At 43.6% G+C, this 20979-nt stretch overlaps 1 protein-coding gene across 9 annotated transcripts in view; it reads left to right on the forward strand.

The window, feature by feature from the left end:
• LOC101321628 (kinesin-like protein KIF16B) overlaps positions 1 to 20979 on the forward strand; it is a 278548-nt gene that overhangs the window by 56883 nt on the left and 200686 nt on the right. For all 9 annotated transcript variants that reach the window (XR_002174849.3, XR_012326207.1, XR_012326206.1 and 6 more), the window contains exons 11-12: positions 5379 to 5444; positions 8303 to 8362. Coding sequence is in view for 4 of the 9 variants with exons in the window: in XM_019927579.3 (XP_019783138.2) it covers positions 5379 to 5444; positions 8303 to 8362 (126 nt within the window). In the remaining 5 variants the exon portion in view is untranslated. The remainder of the gene's footprint in view (positions 1 to 5378; positions 5445 to 8302; positions 8363 to 20979) is intronic.

Below are 20979 nucleotides of genomic sequence, written 5' to 3' on the forward strand. Positions count from 1 at the left end.
GGAGGTTCCTTAAAAAACTAAAAATAGAATTACCATATGACCCAGCAATCTCACTACTGGGCATATACCCAGGGAAAACCATAATTCCAAAAGACACATGCACCCCAGTGTTCATTGCAGCACTATTTACAATAGCCAGTTCATGGAAGTAACCTAAATGCCCATTGACAGATGAATGGATAAAGAAGATGTGGTACATATATACAATGGAATATTACTCAGCCATAAAACGGAACGAAATTGCTTCATTTGTAGAGACGTGGATGGATCTAGAGGCTGTCACACAGAGTGAAGTAAGTCAGAAAGAGAAAAACAAATATCGTATATTAACACATACATGTGGAACCTAGAAAAATGGTACAGATGAACCAGTTTGCGGGGCAGAAATTGAGGCACAGATGTAGAGAACAAACGTATGGACACCAAGTGGGGAAAGCGGTTGGGGGGTGGTGGTGGTGCTGTGATGAATTGGGAGATTGGGATTGACATACGTACGCTAATATGTATAAAATGGATAACTAGTAAGAACCTGCTGTATAAAAAAATAAATAAAATTCAAAAAAAGAAAGCAGTGCAAAAAAAGATGTTCATCCCTGCTAGTCATTAAGGAAATGCAAATTAAAACCACAATGAAACGCCATTACACACCTATGAGAATGGCTAAAATTAAAAAAGCACTCCCACTTGGCAAAGTGCCGATGGGGCTGGAGAGCAAATATCCATTGCTGCCGGGAGTGCGAAGCGGCGCAGCCGCTCTGGAGAACAGTTTGGTAGTTTCTTACCAAGTAAATATCCACTCACCATATGACCCATCAGTCCCTCTCTTGGGTGTTTACACTAGAAAAGTGAAATTTTCAGCTCACACACTGGAAACGATCCACGTGGCCCTCCAGCGGTGAATGTGGTGTATCCATACCATGGAATAAGTCAGCGATAAAAATGAAAGGACTGCTCTTGATACACCAGTAACTTGGATGAATCTCAAAGGCATTATGCTGAGAAAAAGAAGCCGGTGTCAAAAGATCCATCTATGTGACGTTCTCATAGAGCTTAGGGATAGTGGGCGGATCTGGAGTTTTCAGAAGTTAGGGGTGAGAAGAGGTTGTGACAGCAAAAAGAGCACGGAGGGAGGTTTCCGGACTGGGAGAATTGTTTTGGGTTCTGATTGTAGTGGTGGCTGCGTGAATCTAGACCTGTGTTAAAATTCATTGCATCGTATACCAAAAAGTCAATTTTACTGTATGATAATTTTTTTTAAAGTAAAAGAAAACCAATTTTAATGAGTTGGAATTTAGTTGAATATGAAGCCTCATAGAATTTGCCATCTCTGTTTCTGTTGAATATAAAAAAATTTGAGCTGCTGAGTATAAAAAATTTTGAATAAAAATATTTTTGGTGTATTTAAAAAACCCCCCAAAACCAAAAAGAAAACCACATAGGCATAGGAAACCCAAGGGTTGCAGATGTACTAGGGTGCTGGCCCATGATGAGGGCTGGGGAGGTGACAGGGTACAGGCAGCAGGGTTGCAGGATGTTGGGGGGGACAAAAGGGAAAGTGAGAACAATGACAAATTGAAGGGCCTTGCATGGGCCGGTGGGAGTGTGCCGTGCAGAGAATAATAGTGAACAAGTTACATCTGAGACCGTTTGTGTGATTCATCCACGTTGGTACATGGAGTTGTAGATCTATTTATGATCATTGCTGTGTTGTATTCCATCATACAAGTATGTCCCAACTCATCTGTTCCATTTTTGATGGGCTTTTTGGGGCTATTAGTGCTGCTTTGGACTTTCTTCTGCCTGTCTTTTCAAGAATGTCCAGATGCATTTCTGTTAGGCTTATACCTCAGAGTGGATTTGGTATGTCAGAAGGGGTACATTATGTTCGGTTTTAGTAGATACTGCCAAATCATATTTAAAAGTTGTTATACCAACTTACATTAGTATATGAAGATGCCGGTTCTAGTTGCTGCAGGTCCTTGCCAGTACTTGGTATTGTCTATTTTTCATCGTAGCCACTCTGTTGGAGCTTCATGGTATCACAGAATGACTGGTTTGCACTCTTCAGATGATTCATGAAGTCGAGCATTTGGATATCTTGTCTTTTCACATGTCCTCTTTTGTTGTATTTCAAAGCAGACTGCTGTTTTGAATTTGGCAGAGAGAAAATGTTAACTCTTCCCTCTTGAATGTACCTGACGATAACAAGAAAATTAAACAATATAGAAATGAAATAAGCAAGAACAGTCCAGGAAACAAAGACCACAGCGAGTAAGAGGAGGTGGAAGGATGATGGATTTCTCATTGTGTAGCCGGAGTTGCAGATAAACTATAAATAATAGCAGGATAATAGAAGTGTCGTTACGTGTAAACTTTGAAGATAGATACATCTCAGAGAGGGTCACAGTAAAACCAGGTGATATGGTGTGTGTGAGAATGGGCAAAGGCCTACCAGGTAATTCAAGGGGAAAGAGAGCAGTGCAGAAACAGCATGATGTGAGCCTTAGAAAAAGCACTTTATCATGACAGAGAGTGCAGTTCATAATTAAAATCAAATAGGAAGTCAGCTTTCATAAAAGAAAAAAAACCCAACACGACTGTAGGAAATGGCAGGAGGCAGAGACCACACACTCGCCACGGGGAACGTTAACTTCTCTGTCTCATTCCGTGAGTGCTCACCGGGACAAAAATAAGTGAGGACGTAGCACATTTACATGACATCATGGAAATTTGCTCTAATCAGTACAAACCAGGAGAAAAGATTGCCGACTCATGCAACAAAAGGCTACTTTCCTTATTATGAAAAGAGCTTCTATTTAAAAAAAAAAGAAAGATCACAACCTGACAGAAAAGTGAACAAAGAATATGAGCATAGTTCATAGAAAAGAGAGTTCGAAATGGCTTCTAAACATGTGAACATGTGCTTACTGTCTTTTGCAATACGGCCAGTGCAGATCTGAAGCAATGAGTATATACATGCATGTAGATACAGAGAACGTCATCAAGCTCTGTCTTTTACTGCATGGACATTATAACCTCAAGGAGATGTCCTTTCCACCCATCAGCTGGGAAGAGATAAAACACTTGATCGCCCAGTGTGTGGGCACAGGTGGGAGACATGAGGTGGCTGCCTGTTGGTGGTGTTGATGTTGCTGAAGTTCTGATGTAGTTTTCCTCTTGGTTTAACACAGGAACTTAATCTGAGTATTATTTAATCCTGAACATTTGTCTTCTAAACAGACACCTTGCAAGGAATAATTTAATTGCAAATGGTTTAGTGTTACTAAAGATGTCTTTTAAAAGGACTTAGGTAGGTCTTTCTTTGCATGTGCCCCAAAATAGTAGTCTGTATGCGTACATTTAGTCAGTGATTGTCTCCCAAGTTGAGGATAATGGTCAGAATGTTTCGGCTCTGATTATAGACAAAAAACCCTAACAGCGGTGTCTGTACAATTAGCCATGTTATAAAGGGGTTACTAATTGTTTTGAAAATTGTCAACCATCTAATAAGCGATGCAGTCATAATAACACCTGCCACCGGTACTTCTTCAGTGGAAAACATTTATTGAGTACCATCTGTGTACAAGATGACCCTCGAGGTGCAGAGGGGCAGGGATGCGTTGTGGTGATGAGTTAACGCAGCTCTTTTCCTTCACTCAGGATGACTTTCCTTTACTAAGGGTTAACTAGCTGGCCTCCTTCTCTGTAAACCAGGTAAAAGTGGGATGCCAGCTCCATCACCAGACAGCATCCCTAATGATAACAGTGACCCCTAACAGGTGAATTGCAGCTGCATGAGGATGAACTGTATGTAAACCCCTGTGAGAAACCGCAGCTCGGGGTTTCCCCGTGGGTGCTGACTCTTGTTACTGGGTTTGTCCCTGGTGGGTCCTGGAGGTTGTGCCTCTGGTGTTGTTACAAGAGACGCTGCCTCCTGTGGGGCCTGGGCTTCTCAGCCAAGGTGGGTACCATGTGCCCGTTTGAATCTGGACCCCTCAGGAGGGTCAGAGGCAGTAGCTCCTGGGCTCGGCTGGGACCCTGCCCTTCCTGCCGCAGCTCTGCTTTCTGCCCAGCAGACAGATGCCAAGCATGGCCTACCGTGTCTTGTGAGTCTGAATGTTTAACTGAGCCTAAGATGACCACCTCATGGATTATATTTGTTTGAATAGAAATTGAAAAGTAAATAATAATAAAAAAAATGTGACAGCCTCTGCGAAGGACACCTTGGCAATTAAAAACAAAATCCTACATATAGATGACTCACACATGCCCTTCTAGGATTTTGCTCTCTTGATACACAGCCACACATACTGTAGGCAACAGGTGTAAGATGGTCACTGTAGCTTCGCTGGTAAAGCAGAAGATGAGAAAAAACTGCATGTCCATTAAAGGAAAGTACGGACATAAATTGTAGCATAGCCACACAATGGAGTATTCTACAGTGGAATTGGAATTGTTAGAAAGAATGCAGTGGACTTACTCGTACTGAATTTTCCCCAAGATAGTCTGTGAAGTGAAAAAGGCGATGTTCAGAATAGTGTTCATGCTGTTGATGTTTAGAAAAACACAAACATGCTTGCATATGCCCAGAATAACTGCACATTTACATAGCAAATTGGCCAAGAGAGGTTGCCTATGGGGTGGGGAGGGAGGGAGACCCCCTTCCTTTTCTTCTTGTGACATTGTCGGGAGCCCCGTGTCCCTGCCTCTCAGGTTATGAGTCACAAATGCAGTTGGAGCCCCCGTGCGCCCCACCTGGTTGTGTTTGACTCTCCCGTCTCTGCCTGCGTTGTCCCCCCAGGGCAAACCTGAATTTGATGTTTATCATTCTCATGTCAGTCTTTATATCTTTGCAGCACGGATAGGGAAATGGACACACAGGTTGTGGTACAGCCATACTGTACGCAGGATGTGATCCAGCAGTGATGAGAAAGGAGTTTTCATTTGCACGTGTCAGTGTGGATGGATCTCAGAAGCCTGTGGTTGAGCAAGACTTATGCTTTCTTTTTGGATGTGTACTTTGTATACATTCAAAACAGACGAATCCTTCAGGATCTAGGGATTTAGACTGTGTTTGATTTTGATAAAATGTCAGTATGTTACATGTTTTTCTTTTTCCTTCTCTTTGCTGATTTGTGTTGCAAATGTAGTTTTACCAGGGTGCTGTGGTTTTGAATATTATGAGAAATGAAACCCAACCCATGGGTTAAAGATTTAGTGATGATTGACACTTTTTGGGGGGCTGTGGGACAATACTTCTTACCTCTGTTTGATAGTTTATTTGGCAATTCTGATAATTTACAATATCATGGCTGGGTCCTTCCTCTAGATTACTGGTGTTCACTAATTGCTGCTGTCTTTTTTGGTTTACGTTGTAGATTGCCCTCTTGGACTCTCCCACAGCCTTAAGCATGGAGGAGAAACTTCAGCAGAATGAAGCCAGAGTAAGTGATACCTTGACTGGTTATGTTTTTGAGAAAAATCATAGCTTTCAGTATTTTAAGTGCATACTTTTTAGTACTTGCTGTTTGAGACTCATTTTATTTCTATATGACACTTAACACTCCGCCCGCCCTCACCCCATTTTTAAAGAAGCACAGCAGTTGACTACCTGTGCATTTCATGTTCTCTGTGACTTAATAAATGGGATTTTTCTGGCACACGATGGTTAACAGCAACTGAGATTCACATGTGGGCTGTCTCACACGGCAGTGAGGCAGCCCCGGCCTTCGGGAGAGGGAGGCTGTGTTCACAGTGGTGGTCCCCATAGCCTTACCACGACCAGCGTGGAGCTTTTTGTCATCCTTTTACTTTCCAGAGGGAAGTGCAGCACTTGGGGAATCACTGAATACTCCGAGTAGATGCTTAGTTGATCTTAAGCGAGGTGGGATTTGAGGCGGGGGGTGGGGGGTGGGTGTTCTGGGCCGAAGCCACTGTTTGTGTGCTGGTGCTTTCTGAAAACTAGTTTCATGGCTGATCTACTTCTATACTATTTTTTGTTTAAAGAAAAATAACCCTCTGTAAAAGGAGAAACAGCATTAATAACATTTTTGGAGTGGATTTTGTTCACTGTGCTGAATGGTTGAAACAGAATGAGAAAGAAAATTGGATTCTGTTGGTAGAGCTCTTTCAAGAATACACAGTATTGAAGATATAAATTGCGTTGTAGTTAGGAACTTGTTGACACTTCCCTGGATAATTATGCTGATTAATTTGCTGATAATAGCATTAGTGAAAACATTAGTTTCTTAATCCCTATTTTTCTCTTGACATTATGTATTTTAGTACTTCAGATTCTCATTTTGAGGGCTTTGAAATGTCTGTATAGTCTTAAATTGTTTCTTACTAATGGTTTTCAGAAATACCTAGCAAGTTAATAGAAACCAATAAACATTTTAATTTGAATGCATTATACCTGCTGGGACAGAAATGACTGCCCCTCTTGTTCATAACATTTTCTAAATTTTCATCTAGTCTTTGCCGACCTTTTAAAATTGTTTGCCATCTGCTTGGCTATAAATCTTATCAACTGGTCACGTTGTTAGAGGTGGTATCAGACTTTGCAGTTTTAAATTAATTTCATAAATGAAGATTATTTGGTTTAAGTTCAGTAGTGAAAGAAACCCAAGGCATACTTAACGATTTGTTGAAAGCTAGATTATTTGATTGAATTGGAAAAGGATTAATTGGCTTGCGTTTCTTCAGGGAGAATTTATCTGTTGAAATGCCGAAGCGTTTATTGTTAAATGCTTTGTGTTTCTCAGATAAAGTGCCAAAGAGTATCTGTCAACTGATTATTATAAATTAGTAAATTCATCACCCCAGTCTGTTCCCCTTCTGTAGGGAGAGAAGGCGTAAGAATATTCCCTCTCTGAAAGCTTTTCCAAAACAAAAAGCCCGGTGACTTTTCTTGCTTAGAGGCTGTGGGGCTGGCATCACTCAAGTGATGAAAGGAAGGCCTCCTTGCCTAACCAGTACAAACGAGCAAAAATCAGAGTTAGAGAGGCTCAGTTCTGTTTCTTTTGTTTGTTCCAAGAACATGATAGGTTTGACATTAGTAACCAGTTAAGATATTTTATTGAAAACAGTGGTAACGTAGAACTCCTGTAGTTGTTTGAGGTAAATTGAGGGGTAAAATGAATGCCCATTGAATGAATTCAGGTGGGTGAGAGGTGTTCTGGTTTTGCTCTGGGTAAACCATCACTCCAGTTCCTCTATTTCTTGTCAGTAACGAACGTGGTCTTTCGTGGAGGTTGCTGACCCACGCCCTTTCCATTTATATTACTTAATGGCCTGTGGGGAGTATCTTCCTCTTAGCAGTGAGAGTATAATCCAGTGTATTCTGTGCCTTCACTTTGACCTGGTTAAATCGGGTAACTTACTGGTGGGAAGACCAGTCAGTTGAACTGGGTTGGTGTCTGCTGTTGGATGGGTAGGAGGCAGGAATGATGAAGGACAGGAGGGAAAAGGCCTTGGGAGGGTGTGTCCCCCTCTATGCCCCTCAGAGGTCACTTTCTTTTAGCCCTAAGTGTATTCATTTTACAGAATTTTCCATTTTTTTCCTACCTCTCAATCAGGTATCACTTTACTTCTTAATGAATCACTCACTAAGGTCATTTAAAAAGTTGTATGGAACTAGCAGAATATTTTCATTAACTTTGAGAAGCAATTTCCAACTGTGCTGTGTTCGACAATGGGGCATATTTTCTCCCCTAAGTTACCGCAGACTGGAAAGAAGCTGATTTTTATCAAAAAGTTTTTGCTTTTACTAAGAGTCAGTTAAAGAGCCGCCTTTTTTTTTTTTAAAGATAGACTGAGATTTATAAACCCTATTAATTAGCTACAAAAGCAGATTATCTCCTAAAAGAAAACTGCAGTTTCCAAGGTGATTTAATCATCACATCTAATTGGAAAGTAAAGTAAGTCACTATTTCTTAGGACCTAAAGTATAATCAGGAAAAATTAACCCATGTAATGGGGCGTTGTCATCTTTGAACTTGTAATTTTGGTTAACATCCAAGGAAGCAGCTTTTATTGAAGTACACCTGGAAAAAGACTGCTATAAAACTCTAGGCAACTTGACACATTTTTTTCTATTCTTTCCTTTGCCATGATGTAGGTTGTAGGGTAAGATCAGCTTGTGTGATTTATATTTGGTGATGGTTCTTTGAGGCATTGCTACCTAATTATAAAAAAGTATTGTACATTCTTCCATAATCTATAAGAGTTTGGAAACTTTCTAGAAGAAAATCCAAGTCATTTTTTTTGTGGAGCAATCACATATGTATGTTTTTTCTTTTAGGTTCAAGAATTGACCAAGGAATGGACAAATAAGTGGAATGAAACCCAAAATATTTTGAAAGTAAGGACTATAAAAAAGTGTCGTGATCTTACTGTGCTGGCTTAAGTAGGTAAAACTTCTTTTCTGTCTCCCTCAAAAATGGCGACTGTGTGCTTTGCTTTAAGGTAAGATCAGTGGAATTGATTAGTGACTTTTGGGAGGCTGGGACTCTGGTTTGATTTTGAAGAGATGGGAAAGCGAGCTATTAGTCATTAAAAGCTGTGTGTTTAGGGGTGATGCTGATACCTAAGATATTTGCTCTCACTTGTGGAGTTTTTCCATTTTTGAGTCAGCACATATTAAATTCCATTTAATATTCAAGGGCACCCACTTTGCCTTTCTGCTTTTGTTAAACCCAGTATAAAAGCAATATGTTAAATAAAAAAAATACTTCTCATGGCAGTATTGTGGAATATGTGTGCATAGCATGGCTAGACTTCAGAAATTTCTCAACTAGTAATTTCCTATTGGAATTTTTCTCTGTATGTCTCAAAGGCTAGGCAGTGATGGTCTGCATTCTTGGCAAGATTCATGGTGAAAAGATGTCAGTAATGGCCTCCGAGTTTCATACTCTGTGCTTCAAAATACACGTTTCTTTGTGGTCCCATTTTTTGCTGAGGTCGTAGGAAACTCGTGTCATCCGTGGAGGGTCAGCCATGTTAGGTTTGAGGTTCAGACTGGAATTTTATGCTTTGATAGCGTCTGTCTGTCCTTACACATGAGAGAAGACGATTCAGAGGTGATTGGTGAATCCTGGGTTTGCTTTTGAGGTCTGTTGAGGTAAAACTTTCCCAGAGGACGGAATCTCCCTTGAATATGGGCGAGGCTGGATAGATGAGGTTTAGGTATGTGTCTTGGCAGAAGCCTGACTTGGACGCTGTTCACGTGAAGAGGGGGCACCTGGTGACCGTTTCACAGGGGAAACTTTTGAAGACCTGGAGTAGCCATTGAGTCACTCTCTGAGAGTGGGGTCAGCATTACATTATGTATAGTTTCCTTGTACCATTTAGCAAGCTGGCCTGCCCTGGGGGCTAAAAAGCTTACTTCTCATGAGTGGGGTTGAGCTGCAGTCCTCGGTGGCCATGGGTCATGACTGGTCCTGGAGATATTCTTTCCAGTTGCAGAAAGCCCTGCAGTAAGTGAGGCTTCTGCGTCCAGACTTTTCTTTCCTCCTGATGATGATGATAATGTTGTGTTATTTTGAGGTACTTTCTCAGCGTTTGTTGTTTTGAGAGGTTTTCGTGCAGGAAACTGAGCAAAGACTTCAGTTGCAATTCTGAAGAGTCAGGTGGGGAATAAGCACCAGCAAAGATGTGACTGTTTTCATCGTTTATGTTGCATCAACTCGGAGAAGTAGTGCTGCAGCCCCAGACTTACGTAGCCCAGCCGTTGGACCGTTCAAGGCACCACGTATACTTTCCTCAGCAAATTTGCCAGAAAGGGAGGACTGAAATCTGCTGCACGTAAGGAAAGGAGAAATCTAGTAGCTAGCTGTTTGAAAAGCCATTAGTATACATAGTGCCTTTTAGCACAGAAGGCAATGCCGCAGTGAATGCAGATCGCAGCCCATCTGCCTGGTCTCGCCTCGTCACCGTGGTAGGGGTTTTACAACAGCCTTGCAGAGCTATCCACACTGAGTCACCATGGTGAACCCCTGAACTTTTGCTCCTAATGTTATTCCGGGCCTGGAAATGAAATCCTCCTTCAATTCCAATTCTGTTTTTCATAAATCTTACTATTTTTATTTTGTATAACGTCTGAGATGAGAATAGAGAGGTGTTATGTGCTAGGTGTTAAAGGTTATGGGAAAGGCTAATGATATTTCAGATTTTTCCCTTCGTTTGAGCTGGCAAGCCCTTTGTAGATTTCTCTGCTGGGGTCTGTGTTTTAAATCTGGACTTGTTTTCTGCTCACATTTGGCATTTTAAGAGCTGTCTTCATCTCCTATTGGAAGACAGTGCCTGAGGCCTGAGGGGAAGAAGAGAGCTACTCAAATGTTTTTGAAAACATTCTTTGGAAATCGATGGGGAAAGGGATTGTTTCTCGATGAGTTTGTATCTGTGTGGTTTGTGTGATTCCCGTATTTTTGCTGTCTGACTTCTCCTTCATCAGCTCTTGTTCCAGTAATGCTGCATAGAACCCACTCCAACCCAGCGGCTTCGGACAACATTTATTTTCCCTCGCTCACGTGCACGTTGGCTGGGGGTCGGCTGGGCTGGGCTGGCTGGGCTTGGATCCCGGCTATGGGCGGCTTCCAGGTCTGCCTCTCCTTCTGTGGGACTGGGTGGTTGTCCAGAACATGACCTATGGTCACGGCCCAGGTAGAAGCAGGTGGGCCTGGTCTTGCAAGCACATTTCAAGCTTCTGCTTGTATCATGGCCAAAGCAAGTCACTGGGCTGAACAGAAAGTCACAGGGGAAGAAGTGTATTTCACCCGTGAAAGGGCCGCGGCAAGGGTGTAAGTGTATAATCCTGCTTTGAGATCAGTGGTTTAATCGACACAGGCCCCGGTTAAAATACAGATCTTTAAATTCTGGGAACTTGCTCCTCTACTGCATTTGCCCATGCTGTAGAGACAGGCCCAGTGAAGCAGTAAATTCCCAGGATTATCTTCATCATCAGGGCTTGGTCGTTTACTCTGCAACTATATCATCCCTTCCAAGCCCCAAATCCTGAACATCCAAGGAGAGACCTCTGGGGGGAAGACTGAGAGTGAGACCGTCCAGGGGACAGAAGGGAGATACAGGGATACTTCGGTGCCTGTTGGCACAGTGAGAGCCTGCCTTGTTGCTTTTTCTTGCCCGAGCTGTTAGAGGCTCAGAAACCAAGGAGTGACTTTGTTCCCTTGTTTGTGATCTGGTCTGTGGCTTTCCTTGCTGGGGATGAGTGAAGGCCTAGGCGTGTTGAGTGGGGTGGAGAAGGGGTGAAAGGCGCTTGGACAAGAGGTGCCGTCTGGGGGCTTCCCTGGTGGCACAGTGGTTGGGAGTCCGCCTGCCGATGCAGAGGACGCGGGTTCGTGCCCTGGTCCGGGAATATCCCACATGCCGCAGAGCGGCTGGGCCCGTGAGCCATGGCCGCTGAGCCTGCGCGTCCGGAGCCTGTGCTCCACAACGGGAGAGGCCACAACAGTGAGAGGCCCACGTACCGCCAAAAAAGAAAAAAAAAAAAAGAGGTGCCGGCTGTTTGCAGCCGGGCTGGTGGCGCCGTGGTGATAACGCGCGTGCCTCGGGCTTTGATCTGCCAGCTCTGTCTCAGGCTTCAGGGCTCTTTCTGAGTCACTGGTGGGTTGTGACACTTACCCACAGTGTCACACATCCTTGTCCCCAGCTTGGAAGTCAGGCGGATGGCAACCTGTTCGTTATACCCAGGTCACAAGAGGTGACAAATTGCTCGGTGTTACGATATAAGTAGCTAATGACAGTGGAAAGTGTGTTCATCTTGAGGAGACCTTTCTTAGGCAGGTAGGTAATGTGGGCTCTATTATCGTCTACAGCCTGCGCTGTGTATGCACTCTCTTGCCCCTTAATCTACCTTCCTCATTTTCATTAATCTCCATTTCTATAAATTAAAGTTCAGACTCCCTTGCCTGGCCCCCAGGGGCACTGAGCTCCTTCTTGGCTCCGCGTGTCCCATCACAGCTCTGTCCGCCCCGTGCTCCCGGGCCCCCGTCCCTCCCGGCCAGGTGTCTCACTGGTCCCTATGCGCACTGGGTGTTGGGTTTCTGGGGGTCTCTTGGCCTTTGCCTATGTTGCTCCATCATTTGAGATGCTCCCCTCTCTACGATTCCACCATGAAGCTCTCTCTGGTCACTCTTCTCTCCCACTTACCAGATAGAATGATTTTGTTTTCCTCTGGCTTTTGTAAAGGCATTTCGTTCTGCCTTTGTCACAGCATTCATCATAATCGGAATTTGGTGGTCTTAGTTTCTCCCTCTAAACAGGAGCAGAATCTGGGCAGGGACTGTCTCTTGATCATTCTGTGAACCAGCTCCTAGAACTCTGCTTCTCACAGAGCAGGCATATGTTGAAAACTTACTGGATTAAAGTAGTAACAAGAAAAAAACCCAAAACTTTTATATTAGTTTGCTAGTGCTGTCAAAACAAAACATCACAGACTGGGTGGCTTAAACGGCAGACATTTATTTGCTCACAGTCCTGGAGGCTAGAAGTCAAAGATCAAGGTGTCGGTAGGGTTGCTTTGTCCTGAAGCCTCCCTCTCTCCTTGGCTAGTGGATGCTGCCTGCTCTCTGGGCCCTCATGTGGCCTTTTCTCTGTGTGCCTGTAGCCCTAGTCGCCCTCTGTGTCCTAATCTCCTCTTCTTATAAGGACATTGGTCAGATTGGATTAGGGCTCAGCCTAATGGCTTCTTTTTAACATAACTACATCTTTAAAGGCTGTATCTCCAAATGTAGTCACATCCTGAGATACTGGGGCTTAGGGCTTCAACATATGAACTTTAGGGGGACACGTTTCAGCCCATAACAACCTTGAACCGCGCAAACCTGATGAGACGGTGGGAAAAGTAACACGGGGTGTTGTGCAGGCAGTGGTCTTGCCCTGGTGATGCTCCTGCCTGTACATTCCGTCCTGTTTGTCTCACTCCTGTTTGAAAGGCTCGTATATGACTGTGTATTTTTCATTCTTGGAAGGAATGTGGCTGCATTCCTTTTGATTATAGTCCAGTCTTTCATTTGGGTCAGTTAGACCTTTGCTGCTCAGTGTGTGGTTCCTGCACCAGCAGCGTCAGCATCACCTGTGAGCTGGTTAGAATTGCAAGTTCTCAGGCCCCACTGCAGACTTCCTAAGTCAGAATCTGTATTTTAATAAGATGCCCAGGTGATGGGTCTGCACCTTATGGTTTGAGTGCAGGACCTGAAAAGCTGAGGAAGGAAAGGTGGGGCCGTCTTGGGCTCCTTTGCCCTCATTTCCGTTTTTCCCCTTCTTCTCTGCCCTGTCTGGTGGAGAGCTGACGGGGTGGACTGCCCTTTCCTGAGTGGGACTCACTGTGTGAGGGTTGGAGGGAGAAACCAGACCTTGTCTGCACCGTTTTCCTGCAGAATCCACACGGCCCATCCCTGGTGTGGTGCTGCCTGGTGATGCAGCCCTGGCTTCCAGAAACACCTTCTCCCCTGTCCCTCCTACCCAGGGGTGATGCTGGTTTCCTTATCAGTTTGCGGATGACCTCACCATCCCCGCTGGCTTCCCAGCTCTTCCTTTAGCCGAGTAACCAGTTTCCTGTCTTAAAGCCCCCGGGATGTAAATGCCTGGTATTTCTGTCTGATACCAGAGTCTGCACCCCATCTCCTGCCTGGTACTGCCAGCTGCTCAGAACCTGTGTTAACGGTACTCTTCTTTTTGGTCTGTCTTTCTAGTGTCTTAGACTGCTACCCCAATGTGTTTTTCATCCTGCTGAATTTGTCTTAAGCTGTGATAACTTTGGGGTCTTGGAACTTAATGTTGTGATAAATCCGGCTTCTACTAGGCCTGGGGTCCGTGCATTCCCGAAGCCTTTGTGTCGGCTCTCCTTTCCCACGGCTTCAATGTGGCGCTGACTGCTTAGTGTTTGAAGTGGTTTATAAAGTGGCTACTTAATACCCCTTAATGTCCCTTTTGGCCTGACTTTTTATAGATCCCGTATGTCTTATTGCTGATGAATTGTTTCAAGTCATGAGGAGTCCCCCGATTCTTTGTCCTCTCACTCTCACTTTCTCTCACCCCACCCCACCCTGTATGCACCTTTTTCGTTTGTCCACTCTGGACATGTTTTAGTTTCTCTGTTCTAGTGTTTTCTAAATGATTAAAATGAAACCCTCAGAGATATGTTACCTGACTTGCAAATAACTCCTTGAACTCTGCACTGCAGGATAAATCACAGCGCGTGTGGACCTCAGGGGGCAGCTCTCCGGCGTCTGACAGGTGGTGCAGCAGAAGGGACCGCCGCTCTGTGCAGGGTCTGTTTAGAGCCTGGCTGCCGTGTGGTGCTCGGAGCCCCGAGACCGCGCTCTGTTGAATCCCCCAGCATTGGTTATTCTGCTCAGTTTTTAATGAATAGGGTCTCTTCCTTACTGAAAACACATCCTTTGATTACTCTAGTGCTTGACTTGCTTTTATGTTTTCATGGCTCTGCACGGGGTATCCGACTGTGGTTTGGCATGGGGCGGGCGGCTGGAGTGAGGAAGCAGGCTGCCCACAGGCAGAGGCTGTCACTGGAGAGGCTGGTCCTGGAAAAGTGAGCGATTTCTGCAAGTAGAAGTTGAATTAAAGTGTTGTTGTTTTTTTTTCCTGGACATTAATTATATGGGTTGTTTTTCTTACGGTAAACAATACTGAGTTGAACGTGGAGGATGGCGCGTATTTGAATCTACGTGATGATGGGATCCTAATGCAAGTGATTTCCTCTTAAATTGTGCTGGTGTTTTACCGTCCCTTCTCTGGGGAGCAGAAGAGGCAGGTTACTACAGGCGTAGCCCTGGCAGGAGTGGGTCACACATTGATGGAAGAAATTTTTTTTACTTTTTCAGAATGTTTTGACTAATAAGAAATAGAGTAAAATGAAATTGGAATCCTTTACTGGCGTCAGATTTTCTGAGCTCGAATTTCATGGAGAGGCAAACTTGAAACCAACTTATTTCTGTTTTATGGTAGAATCAATCAGCTGAACTTTTGTCTCTGGAAGATTATGTCATCCTATAAAACAAGTTTTTCCTGCTGTCTGCAGTTTTCCATTTTGTGGAGGAGACGTGTGTTGGGGAGTGTGTGATGGATTTGGAAGCAGCACTGATACCTGGGACGGCTGCTCAGCCGGTCAGGTCTGTGGGCCTCTGGGCTCCTGCTGCCCAGGGCACTGGGTACTCTGGTTTCTCGGTAACTCACAGACAAAGTGATGGAGAGGTGACACTTTTTGTGGCCTGTGTCTCCTTTAGAATCAGTTAATCTTAACCTCTTCTTGGTACAAGAATTGAACCTGCGGGTAGCTCGAGGATAGCATTCTATTTATGGACATTGATTTGCTTAGATTTTGGATTAAGGAGGAGACGTCTCCTCCTTAGTGACCCAGCCATGGGGCACCTTCCTTATTAGCAGCCATTTGGGCATTTGATGGTTCAAAATTCTGACCTAATAAGACAGTCACGCATACTGTTTCTAGCTTTAGGAGAAATTTTTTGTCTCCCTGCTTTCTTTAATGCTCGGACTAATGTGAATGACTCCGTGTCTGTTTGAACAGAAGTCACCGTCAGTACCCCCACGTGCAAAGCCCTTTGTCTGTCCGTCGTGCATTCATACATACTGTCTCGTTGGCTGGTTCTTGATCTGAAACACGAGGAAGAAGATGTTATCGCACTTGATATAGTACGCGGTTGTTAATTTGTTGACCTCTCATTAAAGTTAGACTGTGGCTGTTAATTTCCATCAGACTGTGTGTTCTCCTCTTTGTCAAGTTCTGCTCTTGCAGCTGTTTAAGATGAAAGGAGAAATAATAACGTTCATTGTTCTCTGAAACTGGGGTTTGATAATTAATAGGGGAGATGACTGTCGGCACTACGCACTGGAGGTCGATGGAGAACGTGGCCGGGTCAGAGGCTAAGCGAGCTGTTCCCAGAACCAGCTCTGATGCTGTTAATAACGCCAAGCCTACCTTATTTTCCATGGCAGTTTTCGTCTTGAACGAGCTGCTCATAAATAAAGGTATTGCAAGTATAGGTTGGTTCTTACTTTTGAATAGCGTTTCTGGAGCAGTAAGGCTCAGAAATAAGTCAAATGCACCCCGTTAAATGTTGGAACCGTGATAAATTATTTTGAATTCATATGGGATATTCCTTCTGATCTTTTGCAGTGAGGTGTATACGCTGACAGGCTCTTACTGCGTATTTATTGCCACGGCCAGGGAGGAGAAGATTGCCTGGTCATATGGAAGTGTGCTTTATGTGCACCTGCACTCACTGCGGGTGCTAGACTGTAGGAACTTGGTTTCGTTGTCAAGAAAGCTTAAAAGGCGACCATTTCATGGTACAATCAGTTTATTGTTCATGTCCCCCAGGAACATACTTAACTCACCTTGGAGCAGTCCTGAGAGTCGTGAGTTCGGAGAGGAGTGGGTGGAGGTAGAGAGAACTGGGAGCGAGGCGCTCGTCCTTTGCCCGCCTGGTCTGATGACTTGTGTCTGTGTGTATTCTGACAGACACAACATGCACAGTATGTCTGCATATTCGGTCCCTTTCTGTGTCTCAGAACCTCACTGTAAGATGCAGATGGTAATGGTACCTGTCCTATAAGGTGAGAACAGTGTCCGTAGTCAGTGTTGTAAGCATTATAGTAATGTTAGCCCGTTTTTCCTTTTTCTTTCTTATTGAGATATTAGTGACACCTAACATTATATTAGTTTCAGGTGTACAGCATAACGGTTCACTATTTGTATATTTTGTGACGTGATCACCACAATAAGTCTGGTTAACATTCTTTAGCATAATTACATTTTTTTTCTTGTGATGAGAACTTTTTTAAGATCTACTGTCGTAGCAACGTTCAAATAATGCAATAAGCGTTATTAACTGTAGTCACCATACTGTACAGTGCGTCCTCAGGACGTTATTTTGTGACTGGAAGTCTGTACCTTTTGACCACATTCACCCCTTTCATTTCATACACTGTCCCCTCTGGCAACCACCAAACCACCAATCTGTTCTCTGTATCTGTGAGCTCAGGTTTTTTTAGATTTAACATACAATTGACCATTTTTCTTACTTGTTTCATTTTCTCCAAATCCATCCTCTTACATGTGAAACTGGCTTGACAGTAATATATGTCTTCTCAATTGGTCAGAAAAGCCAGAACTTGTGTATATGCAAACTTTTAAAAGTATAGTTTTATGCAGCTACAACAGGGCATTACTCATAAGACATTTTATCATGTGGTATTTTATGTTTGTTAATTTTGAATAACAGAAAACCCAGTTCCAAACTGGCTTAAATGGTAGAAGAGGAGTGGTCAGGCGGTAGGGTAGAAATTAGGCACGGTTTGACCAGGGCACTGGCTCTGGTTCTCTGGGACTGTTCTTCGTTTTGCCTTTTTGGTGTAATGACTTCATCTTCAGGCTCTCAGAATGGCCAAGTGAGAGCAGCAATTATAGCTTTATATTTACCCATCACACCATCTAAATTCAGAGTCTGGGTTTCAGAGTCTCCAGCAAAGTTCTGAGCTTTGCACTGATTGGTTGATGCATTTGTGAACCAATCCCTGCACCAGCCTGGTGCTGACTGGCTTAGGCCTGGGTTATCTCCAGTAATCACTTTGAGAAGAGAATCGATTATGCTGATTGCTTGAGACAACCACCTTTGAGCTGGACTGAGGTCAGGCCCATTCACTGCAGCTGCTGTGCACCGTGGGGTGGGCTGGGGGCAGGCGAATCTTGGTGACACCATCTGCGTTTTCTGCTGGACGTAGAACCTGGTCACTTACTGTAATGTGGAATATATTAAAGGCAAACAGAAGATGCAACTTAGTTGAAGTGTTCTTTTATTTCTTAAGAGAAAATATTTTCAAACACTTCCTTTATGACTCTGAAGTCCTGTATTCAGGTGGAAGACTATGTGAAAGGGCCCCTGAGTATCTGTACCATGGTGGGAACATTCCATACAGGAGAAATCGCTCTTCTCTGGTGTTAGAATTGAAGGATGGCACACAATGAATTCCACATATTTAAACACATTTCTCTTCCCTTTTTCAGGTTGATTATGTGATTTAAAATGAGCTCTGAATGAGCGTCTGTTCTCTTCTTCAGCTTTTCGTGTGTGGTTTTGAATTTGGCTTAATTTCCCGTTGACCCCTTTAGCTTGATGCTTCCCAGCCCAGTCTGCCTAGCAACAGTGGCTATGAGTGGCGAGTTGGCACTGCCCTCCATTTGTAGCACAACAGCAGGTTTTAGGAGATCACTGTTCCTTAGCATCCGGGTTGATTTTGCCTTTGCGTCATTGAAGGATGACCATCGTTTCTCTTAACTCCAGGCAGTAGAACTCCAAGTCTCTTAGCAAAAGTGGTGGTTTTAAGAAGTATGTATCTGTAAGACAGGACCATTAGCAATGGGCAGCAACTGAAAAGCAAATATGGAGCTAGGTTGCATGTGAATATTTATTATCAGGATATTCTGATACTTGCAAGGGGGGGGATGGTTATAGATTTCTACTGTCTTTATATATATAATATATATATATATTATAACTGTCTTTATATAATACTTTGTAGCGCCAGCTTTACCAGATAAAAACAGCCTTCCTGAGCAAGTCAGCTGTGTGTAAGAGGAGTGGTTTCCAAACAGCTGTGATTTCTCCTTGAAAGAATCTAACAACACAGATATCACCAAAGATGCTCATTTTCTTCTAGATCCAGTCTACTCTATATTAATGAATTATATTTAAGCCTTTCTTGTCCTTGCTATTAAAGTAAAAATTACACTGGCATTTCCAGCAGATTGGGGGACTGAAATGAAGCAACAGAACTTGCTATGATCTTTCAGTTGCTAAGTCCAGTTTCTCATCCAAAGCAACCTAAATACCAGTTATTCTGCACGTCATGCAAGCTGATTTTCCATACGGAAGTGGTTTCCACTTAGAATACCTTGCGGGCCTTTTTAAAAGACCATCTTCTGGGCTCTGCAGTGTCGTGGAAGGAGAGATGTTGGGGATGGTACCCCCAAATCTCTATTTTTTTTTTCTTTTCTTTTTTTGCGGTATGCGGGCCTGTCACTGCTGTGGCCTCTCCCGTTGCAGAGCACAGGCTCCGGACGTGCAGGCTCAGCGGCCATGGCTCACGGGCCCAGCCGCCCCGCGGCATGTGGGATCCTCCCGGACCGGGGCACGAACCCACGTCCCCTGCATCGGCAGGCGGACTTTCAACCACTGCGCCACCAGGGAAGCCCCGCAAATCTCTATTTTTAAACAAGTGCCCTGAGCCTCACAGGAGTTGCGACCCACAGGCCTAGGCGTGTGGAAGATTATCCCCTGAAGCACATCTCGACATGTGTATCGCATGGGTGAGGGCTCCCAGGAAAAAACGGCACGTGTAAGTTCTTGCAGGGTTTTGTAGTCCCCGAATTGCACACTCATGCAGGCATATGGAGACGTTGGGGGATGCTATTTGAACAGAAATTTCAGCTGAATAGATTATTGTTAAATAGGGTGGTTTGTTCACAGGACCTTTTAAAAAGCTATTTGCGTTTATTTTTTTAAATTGAGGCTCAGCATACACAAAGTGTGCACATTTGAAGTGTGCAACTTGGTGAACTTGTAAAAGAGCACACGTCTGAAGTGTCCAGCTCATGAGTTGTCATCTGTGTGTGCACCCCTGTAACCCACACCCAGGTTGAGATACGGAATATTTCCTACTCCCCAGAGGTTCCCTCTTGTCCCTCCCTAGTCAGTTACTTCCTGTCCTCCTCTCCCAGAGATGTTCTGACAACTGTTATGTAGATGAGTTTTGCCTTCCTTAGTTCCTGCAGTATGTCCTGTGTTCGTTTCTGGCTTCTTCTGTGCAGCCTGTTGTCTTTAAGATTCATTCTTGCCGTGTTTAGTAGTAGTTTCTTCTTTATTATGTGACTGTACCACGTTCTTTTTATCCATTCTCCTGCTGGTTAGCTCCATTTGGGTTCGTATCTCCAATCTTTTGGTTATTATGAATAGCGCTTCTAGGAACATACTGGAACGTGTTTTGTTGGGTGTGTGCATTCACTGGGCCCCCTGCCCCAGTGGATCAGGTCTGGACTCAGCAGGAGCACCTTTCTCCCCGCCCACCCCCCTCCTGCCCCCAGTCCACAAACAGCAGATGTTTGCCTTTAGTCTGTGTGGGTACCTCATGTAATGTTTGTTTTCTCTGTTGTCATCTGGATCTAGTCTAACTGGGTAGGTAACACAAATTCTGATTTCTGTAGATTTTTAGAACGACAATTTTGAAGGTCTTCAGTGAGCTGAATACATTCTTTGTGGGTTTTTTTCCCTGCAAGTCCTCTTTTCTCACAGCTAGGTATTTAATGATTTGTTTTCTGTAAATCTATTGTAGTATGTCTGGTTTTCCTTTGCCAGACTCTGAGGTAGAGACATGTTTAAATTGTTTTTGGACCCCCTCAAACTGCCTTGCATTTAATAATTAATATTGATAATATTGATAGGGATAATAGTGGGTAATATTTACTGCACTCTTCCTGTGTGCCAGGCATTGTTCTAAGCCAGCACTGTTTAATAGAAATGTAGTGCAAGCCACATACGGGAATTCAGATTTTCTAATAGCCACATTTAAAAAGAAACAGTTGAAATTAATTTTAACAGTACATTTTATTTAACCCATTATATGAAAAATTTACGATTTTGACAGATAATCAATATAAAAATTATTAGTGAGGAACATAATTTTTTAAAATCTTTGACGTGGCGTGAAGTTTACATTTACAGTGCCTCTCAATTCAGTGCTAAATTTGCATTGGATACAATTGATCTGTATTTTGATTTTATTAAATTTACAGTTGAAAAGTAGGTTCTCATTGCAATCTGTGTTCCAAACATGTGTAAAGTTTTCCGGTCACTTAATTGAGTGCAGTTTAAAATGTAAACGAATGAGTTGTTAGCCAGATCGCAAGTGTTTGGTAGCCACACA

The sequence above is a fragment of the Tursiops truncatus genome, chromosome 15 (assembly GCF_011762595.2).
Source record: "Tursiops truncatus isolate mTurTru1 chromosome 15, mTurTru1.mat.Y, whole genome shotgun sequence".
Classification (NCBI taxonomy): domain Eukaryota; kingdom Metazoa; phylum Chordata; class Mammalia; order Artiodactyla; family Delphinidae; genus Tursiops; species Tursiops truncatus.